This window comes from Limanda limanda, chromosome 1 (assembly GCF_963576545.1).
Source record: "Limanda limanda chromosome 1, fLimLim1.1, whole genome shotgun sequence".
Taxonomy (NCBI): Eukaryota; Metazoa; Chordata; class Actinopteri; order Pleuronectiformes; family Pleuronectidae; genus Limanda; species Limanda limanda.
Window position 1 is genome coordinate 17016792 of NC_083636.1, and position 12641 is coordinate 17029432.

General features: G+C 40.2%; 1 protein-coding gene across 1 annotated transcript; it reads right to left on the reverse strand.

Annotated features, from left to right (window-relative positions):
- Positions 1-4826: 4826 nt before the first annotated feature.
- pax4 (paired box 4) lies at positions 4827-8667 on the reverse strand. The gene is made up of 10 exons (XM_061080368.1): positions 8634-8667; positions 7958-8088; positions 7661-7876; positions 7485-7569; positions 7089-7220; positions 6902-6984; positions 6317-6386; positions 6126-6193; positions 5706-5820; positions 4827-5137 (listed from the first exon to the last, which is right to left on the reverse strand). The coding sequence occupies exons 1-10, from the start codon at positions 8665-8667 to the stop codon at positions 4827-4829; spliced, it is 1245 nt and encodes a 414-aa protein (XP_060936351.1).
- Between the last annotated feature and the right edge of the window lie 3974 nt (positions 8668-12641).

The window sequence follows — 12641 nt, forward strand, 5'->3', positions numbered from 1 at the left end:
ACTAATTGTATTTTGACATGAGAATGACACGTGTGACTCAGTATTATCTCCTGGAATATACTTGAATATGGACGGAGCCCAGATCCCTGTTGGACACTACTGGGACTGGGATTTCTTTCTTTGCTTTTTTTATTTTAACGTGTTGAGCTGGACTGCAAAACTTTTCTTTACCTCCAACACACTCACAGATGTTAACAAATATACAAAGTTGGCCATAATGATTTCAGATGCCATAGAAATATAACCATACCCCAAAATAAACAAGGTACGACCAAAAAGTAAGAAGAACTGGTCTGTGACTTTAAACCTGTAACTTTGCTTCAGATATACCATGAATTAGGTGTATAGAATACACTATAGCTGCTTGAAACGCTGACTGCAGCAGCCCTGGCCAACCATTCAGTGCTCATTGTGCGCAGTAGCCGGACTGCCTTTTCCCCAGTTAGCTGTAACTGTTAGTTTCCCCCCCCGTGAGGGGGTCTAAGTAGGAACTGAGCAAACTGCTCCAGATCTTATGCTAATATTTGAAGCATGAGAGAGAAGAGCCATGCCAAATATAACATGGTTATTTGGTCTCCAGTTTGGAGGGAACTGTGGCCCCTGGCGGGCTGTGTGTGGTCAGTAGGATATTTTATGTATTTCTTTTTTAATTTTCATGGAAAGTGACTCCTTATGTACATAACTGCAGATTTATTGAGTATATATCTGCTGTGCCGTAAGATTTTATCGGTCTTATAGATCTGGAATATTTTTGGTTCACTGAGTAATGTCAGATTGGCTTCTTCCTGTTTTCGGATTGTGTTTAATATTTAAAGGATAGGACTTCTGGATTGTGAGCGGTCGGTTTGTTGTATTTATTTTTCTGGAAAGAGAAGAAGACGTTGCAGATAATGATACTTGGTTTTTGTTTCTAAACTATAATAACATGTTGCGTGTTTCACTCCAGGTTAAAGACACAGAAACAGAAAGGAACACACAGTTGACAATCTGCCTTATACATTCAAACTAGAGACTGTAGATAAAGATGGACGACACGTCTCCACTTCCTCCAGCTGAAGCCAAATGATCCTGGATACACAAAGTTCCAGATGTGAAGCCACGTTTGACAAGGAAGTGAAAAAGCATCAGCTATAAAAGACAATTAAAGTCATGCAAACATTTTTATTCCCTGATTTTTACTTAAAAACAAAGAAAACTTGGAAGTTGTGACAGAATTATTTCATGAAGAATGACGCCCTGTCAATGAGGAAGAAACCACTGATATGAAATCACACTTTTGATAAAGAAAAAAAGTTTGCAGATTAGAATTTCCCCCAATTGATTCCCCGCTGACCCTGTTATTCCCACTTTCTGACCCCGGTGAATTTTAGTTGCGTTGTCTTAAAGCGTAAATGATTTTCTCTTGTTCTGAACATCATATGTAAAATGCTACGTACATTAAAAACATCCAGAAACGCTTACAGAGGTTATAAGAGTCCGTGGAGCAGCAGTTTGAAAGGAAGACTCTTCACAGACTAAACTGGGGAAACCAAATATTCACGTAGCAGATCACATGACCTGTTGCCTTCTTTGAAAAAACGAATGGACTTGTAACTGTTAATTTATGTGACTTGTTAATTTACCTTCATGTAAATAGGCCTCCTGGCGTCCTGTAAATTACAACCTGTAATTTTTGTAAATACCCTTATCGAGTATTGTGACTCCCTGATCATTCTGTTTATATATTTGTACAATGTAAACCTTAAATATAACAGCTGCTATTTTGTGTTAGTGAGCTGTTTTTTCTATCTACAGCCTTTTTTTCTGAATTTTGTAGCCTTTGTATTATTCCTATTTTAATAAAGAAAAACTGACATCACACGTTGCAGTAGTTGTCCTTCCTCTTGAGTAATATGTGCTTTAAGGAATATCCTGAGTGTGTTTATTCCCTTCTTGGCAGTTTACTTCCTATATCACTCACAGCAGCAGCTTGTCGTACATGAGAAATACCCTGAAGTGGCTGAGAGCTGCAGATGTCATCCATACCACGGCTGCCGAGGATAAATAATAACATGTCTGAGGAAACATTTGGATAACAAATTTGGACGTCACCCACAGAGTTAAGTGATACATAGTTGAACTTGGATCGGCGGCTCGGAGACTTCTGGTTGCTCAACGGGAGATAAGATAATACTTAATGCTCCGGACGCAAGATGGATGTTTGTGTCAGTTTGTTATATTGAGGTAAAAACCTGCTTTCTGTCATTTTATTGACAGAGAGTTCGGTAGCCGGTGGCTTGATATTTCACTTAAAGTGCAAGAAGCAACATATAAGATTTTGATTTTTACACAACTAAGACCCTGTGTTATCAAGGACTCAACTCCCTGTGAGCCTGGGTCCCATCTTAGATTAGCTGATGGTCGTTTTGTTTGATAGTTCCCAGAGTCTGATAGAAAAACTAAAGGTTTTCCAAACTCTGGAATGATTCACCAGCTGAAATTAGACTTTCTATGTGTGTTGCTCCTTTAAAATCCATTTTTGAAATAGTCTTTTAAAATATAAAATAAACTTTCATCTCTGTGTGAAATTGATTCATTTTGTATTTGTTTTAAAATGTATTGTTTTGTGATACAGATATATTATTATTATTATATTATTATTTTTGGTAGTAATAGTAGTAGTAGTAGTAGTAATAGTATTAGTATTATTACTATCACATTGCTGTGTCCTACGTTTAAAACCCAAATTGAGTAAACAACAATTATGAGCTTCAGTTCTCTTGGTGCAAATAAACTTTGTGACTAATATTGTTGTGATATATTGTTTTGAATGACTTTATTGGATATTTAATACTGTTGCATCAATGTTCGAGCATGATTTTACAGTTATGGCGGGTCGATGTGGCGCAGTGTTCCCAGCTGAGACGACCCTCCAGAGGGTCACAAGATAACTGAATCATCGTCACGAGAGGAATTTTATGGAAGTAAAAACAAAGTTGCACTGAGCAAATGTGTTTTCATTTTTGTGGTTATTTTCGTGATTTACGTGAAACCACGTTCAGACCTCAGAGGGGTATTTTCAGTTTTGTGTGACAGATCTCCGAGGAGCAGGACAAGTGGCTTCAGTCAGACACAGTTAAAACCAGAAATGTTGGCAACCGCTCGTGTATAATGGAAACAATCCATATAGAAGTGATTGTATTTTATAAACTAATCATGTAATATTCAAACAGAGGATCCCAATCTGCTGTGAAATCAAGTTAGTGTAGTAAAAAACTAAGATTTGCCTGTGACATGTCCTGTCAAGTTGCATAAAACAGAAATACTCTGAGTAGAAATACAAGTACAGGACTAGAATACACGTACTGAGTCATTTTTAGACCCCCCGGCCACAATCAGTAAATAGATGATGAACACAGCAGTGACATGTGGAGGTGTCATTTACCCATCTGGCTTCACAGGTTTAAATTCCAACATGGTCATTTTACCAGAAGGCCACATCCACGCTGCTGAACGAGCTGTTTGCCTTCTGATCCAAGCCCCCCCCCCCCCTGGCCCCCCCGGTGGCCAATTATCGGGAAGTCGTACCGTCTCTCCGCTGCAGTAAAGGGACGTAGAGGAATTCGATGCCTCCGTCCTGTTGCAGTCATAAAAGCCGACACCAAGCGGCACAGATATCAGATCAGTGTTTCGACTTTTTTTGAAGCTGGACTTTTATAGATTTTCCCACTGCCCGATCCCTGGAAAGAACTCTTGGAGGGACGCCTGCACCGCACTCCACACTAAAACAAACAGCCAGCCCAAGACTATAAAACACGCAACATCCATATATTATTATAGCGGTAACCTTAAATGAGCCATGCAGATATGATTTATGTCGATATCACTGAGCGGATACGCGGTTCTGCAGAGCCTGCTGTTAAAGTGATCCTCAGATATCCATATTTTATTTCCCTTTATCTGTTAGCATTAAATTAAACCTTTATTGGCTTCGTCGCGCTTCACTTTGTGGAAATACAACCAATAATTACTCCGGGTAATCGATCTGTTCAGAACCTGCTATTCCTTTTCTCAGATTGATTTAAGGTTCTTCTTCGTCTGCTGCATCAGAGGCCATCTTGTGCCAGTTTGTCCGTTCTGGGCCACTGTAGAAACATGGCGGAGTCCGTGGAAGTGGGACCCGCACGTAACAAGAACAGTTTTGTTGATTTAAAGCGGTTACACAGTGACTGAGAGATAAGTATGTTAATATTTCAAACATCTACAAATAGATTCTAATAATTTCTACACACTGCACCTTTACCTGCATTATTGTCTCATTTATAAGTGAATCAAGTCTTCGTCTGTCAAATTTTGTCCACTCTGGGCTACTGTAGAAATATGTCGGCGACCTTGGGAGTACGACGCGTTTCCTATGTAAATATAAAAGGCTCATTCTAAAGTAATTATCACACTTATGGTTTTAATTTAAGGTGGTTACACAGTGACTTTGACATAGTTATTAGAATTATATCCCATATTAGCGAAAAGATCCTTATAATTTCTGTACACTGTACCTTTTAGTTCCTTTTGCATTGTCTCATGTAACATGATAAAGATTTCAGAATCCAGAATTTATAGTAAAACATACTCCTCCTGTTTAATGACATTTCCAGAGAACAGATTCAAAGAAAAGTGATGAGCACAATCTTGTAACTTCAGTTATTTGTCGCCCTCTGCTGGCTAGAATGTCTCCCTCCAGCCCAGACTTTGACCTGCACCCCCCCAAAGGTACAGTTTCCAGAGATCAGATCAAGCTGGTTTATCTCATGCATGTCACAGAGGTGGTCACTGATTCAGTCCAGGTACTACTGGGGATGGACGTCCCAGGTCTGCGGCGCGAACAGAAACCTCTGGTCCGTCTGGATTTGGCTCCAAGTGAGAGAAACTCCCTGCTGGGTCCAGCACTGAGGCACGGGGCGGCCTGTCCGCACCCCCTCAGTCAGCACTGGGAGGGACGTCCTGGCGTCTGTGGGCCGGTGGACCAGTGGGAAAGGGAATCCCTCCGAGTGCAGAGCCAGCGGGGTCGTGTCTATGTTCTGGGTCATCGCGTTGTTTGAGGGGTGGAAGAGTGACGGAGGCAGAGAGATGGATGTGAGCTGTGCAGGATTTCTAACACCTGCGCATCAGAGTAAAGGAGGCAGATTTATTAAAAGTTTGTGTCTTCGTCAAATGATCACATGCAAGAATAATCTGACTCAATTTACAAGTTACTTCCAACCAGCTAAGTGTAGGACTAAGATTTAAGAGCAGACCACCAGAGATCACATCCTTACTCACATGTATCCTCAGAGGAGAAATAAATCAGGAGTAGTCCAACATCTGCCCCATTATTAATTCTTTCAAACACCTCATCATTTTCTCAAATAGCCTTAAAAATTAAATATTTTTGGTGGATTTGCACACGAGAAACATCTCCCCTAATAATCAAACAACAATATATGAAGTACAGGAAATTATATACATGCAGCGTAAGTAAAGGTTTTTCTCTTTTTAGCAACCTTAAAGAAATTGAAAAACTAAATATTTACATACATATTTCAGAAACATTTAAATTTCCACTAACTAGTCAGTCATTTAAAACAGAAAACTCCATCACCCTCGATATGAAAAAGCCACTATTTAACTATTTCAGCCTTGACATCGATTTCTATATAGAAATGTGAAGAAGCTGGTTTGATAAAAACGGATTTTACCTGCTTCTGTAGAGAAAATGCAGCCGTTTTGTAATTTCCTGGAAACTGTGTCATAGGAAGAGGAGGCTTCTGAGTGATGACGGTACATTCTCGACACTGCTGTTGCCTTCAAATCAACACAAACAGTTTACAGTTCCAACGTGACTATAAACACAGGTTCCTGTCATCTAAATCAAACAACATCATAAGTTCAAGTCCCGAGAATTTAAAGTCTTTCTCCATAACATTAAATATTCATTACTAAAAAGGCAGTGTGGACATTTTAGATTCAAACAATGCTTTGAAATGACAGGAGTCTGTTTCTGACTTTGGAAGGAGACAGTTGTGCTCATGTTAAAGACCCCGTCGCTCAGAGAGAAGAAGCTGAGGGGCTTTAAAGTTTCCCTCACACACTGTTACTTCCATCTGTACCTGCGGAGATGTGAAGCCGTGCGGCAGAGCTGGATTCACAGGAGGAAAATCCCTTTGCTTCTGAACGTCTGAAAAGCAGAAAAACATTTTTGTGAGCTTTGAGCTTTCCACCCAGTTCAGTTCATCTTGTCGTTGGTTGAAGGAAAAGCGTCAACACATATTGTTTCTAGGCCTGAAATCCAAAAACAAACACTTACTCTGCGAGCTGCTCCTCTGTTTGGTTTCCCTCCTCCACTTCGCCCGTCTGTTTGAAAACCAGACCTAAGAGAGACAGACAGTTACATGTGGACAGCAGACGTTTTAATGACGGACAAATACGAGTCAAGGTTCAGGTCTATATTGTCCCACTTGTGGAAAAACTGATTTGCAGCCATGGGTTGACAGCATCCAACAAATACACAACATGGACTGTGACAATAACACAAGAAAAACAAGAAAAACACAGAGACTGAAGTACAAAAGTTCAGGCTGGCCTCAACTAAATCTGTCCTCAACCCTCGACAACTGAGGAACGGACAGAATTGCACATGCACCAATGTACAGATGTGCAAGTATACAAGGTAGTGCAAGTAACAGCAGAACCCTTTAAGTACAAAAGCTTAGAAATAACTCCCCTCAAAGATCTTAGGGGCCACATTCACACCAAATATCTTCTTATTGGGCACATCCAAGTCTCCAAATCACATTAAAACTCCCAAAAATAAACAGATTCTACAAAATCTCTATAAAAAAAGATTGGTGATCTCTGCAGAATAGATTTTCCTTGAGTAATGTACCTTGATGGTTTCCTCCGGAAGTTTGATTCTGGCCGACAGTTTCTCCCTCAGGTACATGTCTGCATACTGGCTGTGAGAAAACTCTGATTCGCGAGAGAGGAAGAGATATTTAGTTTTTTATAAGGAGTACATTGTTGTGTTGTGTTAGTTTGAAAGATGCATAGACACTCAAAGGGGTTTCTGTCACCTTGCTCAAGTGCCCTGCTCTGCTCAGAAGTGAAGCTGGTGCGGTTCCGCTGCTGGACACCTTTAGGTTTGTGCTCATCGCTGCAGACTGTGTCTCTGTGATTCACCTCATCTTGAATCAAATGATCAAAATCTGTGCACGACAAACACAAACACACACACACATTACATCAGCATCACAGAATGTAATTTCCAGCTGGACTTCCCCTCCTCTGTTTATTAGTTTACCCAAATCGTGACGTGTGTTTATGTGGGAAGTAAACAGGCTTAATTGAATTGTATAAACTGGTGGAATGCAACGAGAGATTTGGGAAATGATGCCTTTCCCATTCTGGTTATTTTTGTTCCATAACAGTCATGAGCTGGAGTTCAAGGGTTCCTCCATCAGGTGACTTACCCGGCTCCATGTGCGCGCTGAGCTCCATGCACATGGGTCCATGCTCCAGGTGGATCTTTCTTAAAATCCGATTTATGGAAGACACCTAGAAGAAGAAAACCATACGCAATAATAAACGTTGGCACATAATCAGTTCTCGGTAACATCCCAAACTGATTGATTCCAGTTGCACTTACGCTGGGAATCTTGGAGACTTTGCAGAGTCGAGCCGCAGCCATGCGCTTCCGGATCTCCCAGGCGAAAATAGTGGGGTTCTCCCTCTTGCACCGGATGATGGTGGAGATGACCCCGGGGGTGAGGAGTCGAGGTCGGCTCCCTCCGGTGGTCTTGGGCTCCAGGAGTCCCGTGCGTCGGTACCGGCTCAGGATCTTACTCACGCACCCATTGGACACCTGGAGGACGCACTGGATTCTCACATGTGCCACGGAACGTGTTCTAGCTGTAGAAACTATGACAACAATGCTTTTCCTTACCCGAAGTATCCTGGATATTTGGCTGGGACGGACCCCCTCCGAGGCCAGCTCGATCATTTTCCTCCTCTTGGATTCAGGGAGAGGTCTTCCGTTCAGAAACATGCCTCCCAGCTGGTTCACACGCCCTCCACCTTATTACAACAAGTCTATACAGTTGAATTGTATCTTTAAATTACATTCACACGGTAAAAAAATACATTAACACGAGTTTATATTTAACCTTTGTGTTAATAAAGTCTCAGCAGGTAGTTTCCTGGGTGTTTTATGACTATACGGATGGATTAGAGCGCGTAACTCATCCAAGGCCCAACAGGCCACTTTAATTCAATCAAGCTGCACCAAATTGCGCACACTCATAAATATCAGTGCTTTGAAAATGACTGATTATTTTCATCAAGATCCATGAATTATTTCTATGGGAAATTTGGAATAATGCCGGAAAAAGGCCCATTTCGCAATCTTGAAGAAAGTGGAAAAGTAAATCCCTGGATCCGCCTCCTGATCCAGATCCACTCCAAAATGAAATGGGTTCTTCTCAGGCCCATATCCACCAAGTTTCGTGGAAATCCATTGAGTAGTTTTTGCGTAATCTTGCCAACAAACGGACAGTGATGAAAACTGCAATACTAATAAAAGCATTAAAGTGCGTAAAAGTAAGTAAAGTAACAGGATTTACCTTTATTTTGAAGATCAGCGTTGGTTCCGCACATCTCAACTCGCTCCCTGTAGCCTGGCTGATGAAGATGATCACAAAAAACAAAAATTAAACTCTTAAAAGTGATGACGATCCCTGGGAAGTCCGTGCGCCTCCGCTGACTGACAATGAAGGACTGACGCGCCGCCGCAGACATTTATAGGCCCGCGGAGCTCAGCCTGACGCAGCGACCTGTTCCCACAAGTGTCAACAATGCCTGGAAGTGAATGTGCACAAACACCAGCTTTACATCTGCAGATAGTCCCCAAATGGATTTTCTTAAATACATACAAAAACATACATGTGAACCAATGTGCCAGTTTTCATTCCACTTTTTTATTTCTTCCAGGAAATTTCAAAAAGCAAGTGCAGCAGTTTGATTTGAGCGAAGATGAGACAGTCGTGGAGATTCATGATGCAGAGAGAAACTGGTTGAACTTAAAATCTAGTCCAGCATGGAAGTGGTCTCCGCATATAATATTAAGTAATACAATAAATCAGAAATAATATAATTCATGCTCTCTCTGAAATGCATTAATTCGATTTCAAAGGTCAAATAAGATAGATTGTGTCTAGTAATAAGAAATGTTTTCATTGTCTTTGCACTGTCTTGTTGTGGTATTATATTCAGACATCTGCTGCACCAAATACTTGAATTTGTGGCACCTGGTCAGAGTTTTTAGGCTTTGGCACATTTCCTCAGTATCATAACATACATATTTCCACTTCTGAATTAATATAGATTGTGTCTCAAGTAAATAAAATGTCTCTGTGTTGCTGTAATCTGCATTGCATGACTGTAATATTGACGTTAGGGAATCCAGGCTCACTTCCTTTAGCGCAGAGGCTGTCTCCACTCTCAGCCAGACACATATTGTGGGGGGGGAAACATTCAGTGCCCAATCCAGTCCTCAAGTTGTCTGCTTCTGAGCTTGTTGTCCTGCCACAAGGACAGTAAATATTTCTGTATTTTCAAAAAACATGAATAATCCTATTTGCTTTGTTCCCCATCTTTCAGGGGTGGGGATGGGGGGTGGGGGGCATGGTGGTCACGTGACTCCAGCATCCTCTCCCAGGTGAAGTGGCACCGATTAAAAAGCCTCTCTGCTCCACTTCCATAAAACAAACATTTGGAAATCTGCTCCAATGACGACTGCCATATGGTAAAGTGCTTTTGATAAATCATAAATCCATCGCGCTCTCTCCCTTTATTACATTTTCTTTCAAAACGTGAACAAATAGACTTGTGTATGGGCGCACGGATGTGGCCAATTGGGGGACCTGGTGTGTCCAAGAGAGGGAGGCTAAAATAACCCTCACAGATGTTCCCTGGGCAGCCAGCAGATAAAAATGCGTTGTAAACGTTTCGAAGGGAAATATTTGACGAGCAAATATTAGCCCATGTGAAAACCCCACACGAGCCTCGTCCTTTGGTCTGTTTAATGACTAATTGAATATCATTAGTTGGGTCCACACAGATCGAAGTGCCACCGAAATAAAGGCCCACATTTTAAAATGCCATATGGCCCAAATTATACATTAACCATGAGTGGGAGGACAATAATACTCTGTGTGTACAATCAGCCAGGGTAGATAAAGGACAGCCATTTTTGGACACCATCGTCTCCTTGCCAACCGAGTCAAAGGACAAATAAGACGAGCTTTTTTTAATTTATTACCGGGCAGTTTACGTGCTCATTGATTTATAGTCGTTTATTGCACGTACAGCGTGTGCCAAACGAGGTGGATTAAAGTACTTTGGTTGTGTTGTTGAGACAGCGCCGCATATTCGTGGTGCGTAAATGTTCATGTGGACTCGCCAAAAGGAAGGGGCGGGAGTTTAAGAAGCTAAAATCATGTCCCAGAACAAACCGTGCTTTGTAATTACAAGTCCTGTGTGTTTGCTTTGGGTGTAAATTACTCGTATCCGCGTTATAATCTGTCCTGAAGTGTAAAAATGCAGAATAATTCAGCCGCGTAAAAACGTTTCCAAAACCTCTCCGTTGCGCACCGAGCTGCCTCGTGCGCAACGGAGCTGCCTTTGTGGTGGCTTGTAAATGTCTCCTTCTTGTAACGAGCCAGCAAAGACATTCATGAAAAGGTCATGTTTTATATTTTTAGTCTAGTGAATGTTTTTCTTTTCTATTTACGCACACGAAAGTTTTAATCTATTATTATATAGAGATATGTGTAATCATTCTCATGACCGAGGTCTAATGTGCCGATTTCCACAGGAAGCTGCGCCACAACAATAAGTCTGTCTAAACGCACAATTAGATGTTAAACGTGTCTTCCTCTATTTACACATGTAAACCTGAATATAACTGGTGTATGTTTTCACTTTATTTACCTAAAATAGAAGGTAAGAAATCTAAATTTGATCATGTATTATTTAAAATAGGTGGATGTGATTAACATACTTAATGTCCAACATACCCCTATTTTACAACATCGTCTTGAACCATCAATACAAGTTTTTATTTGTTGGATTTGTAATTTCATTTCTAACTGTCCTCAAATTCATACGTGCGTTTTAAATTACTGACGAAAACATTCCTCGTCGTTCTTACTTTTAAAATGAAAGTTTGCGTGAATCCTCGTTTATGCTGCTGCGCACTGACTCTCAGATGAAAGATGCCAAACAGGTGAAGACGCATTAAATACAAATCAGGCCTCTGATGTTCCTGCTATCAGATGCGTTGTTGGATTTTGTTGAGGAGGAAGATTTAGTTAATAACTAAACTATTTTTTCTTGTCAGACTTTACGCACGACGATGTAAGGAAATAACCGAGTGGTGAAAGTCCCTCTCCTTCATTTCAACGTTCTTTTTGTACACAGCTCATCCAGTGCGCATTTGTGTTGCTCCTATGATGCACGCTATAAATGTATAGAGAAATCATCAGATGTAGACCACAGATTTTACAGCAATTTGATATTACAACAGGAACTTTTATAGCCTGTGAATATATCAACCTGTAGAGGAACAGTTTAATGTGATGCAGCTCAGGATGTTTCGGGTCCTGGACATGCATGTTTAAATTTTGTGTTAATTTAGGATTATACTGCATTCACATTTTTACCCCCACATTTCTTCCTCAGTGGAATTATGTAAGATTTATGCTATAAAACCTGTCCTAGTGCTAAGAGCTCTTCAGTGAATAATCACTTGGAATGTGAGAAAGGTTTAAGATTTTTCATTTTATTATTTTCTCCAGTCTGACAGTCTCCTGGTTGTGTATTTAATGTGAATCAACATCTTTACTTTCTCGTTTCACTCTCAGGTGAGATCATGATGCCATCTTCTCTCCTGGAGCAGCTTCAGTTTGTGAGTAGCTACTTCATTTTTATTTCTATTTAATTAATCAAGAGATGTTCTGGTCATTTTCCATTTTAAGTATGGTTCATAGGTATACGTTATAATAATATTAAATATATGGGTGATGTTTAATTGTTGACAATCAGATACAAATCCACATCACAACCACTGACTGGCTGCATCCAAACCTATATACATACAAAACAAGTCCAAATGTCAAGTCACGTAACTCGACCAGTGTGATATGACACCCAGAGGGCGATATTGCCTCACATTTAAATTCCACTCCAATCATACAGATTATTATTATATATTATTATTTACATAAAATAGAAGGTAAGAAATCTAAATTTGATCATGTATTATTTAAAATAGGTGGATGTGATTAACATACTTAATGTCCAACATACCCCTATTTTACAACATCGTCTTGAACCATCAATACAAGTTTTATAAAAGAAAGAAACACACATTTTAAATGGATTTGTAATTTCATTTCTAATTACATGTAAACCACTATAATTTGCAGAATTAATATATAAAGAGATGGTGGAGGGGGATGGGGGGGTTATTTACACAATAAAACACAACAATAAACCTACTGGATATGATATACACAGGAGATGTTAGGCCTGTAGAGAATTTCAGTATCACATGGATAAATTCAAGAAGA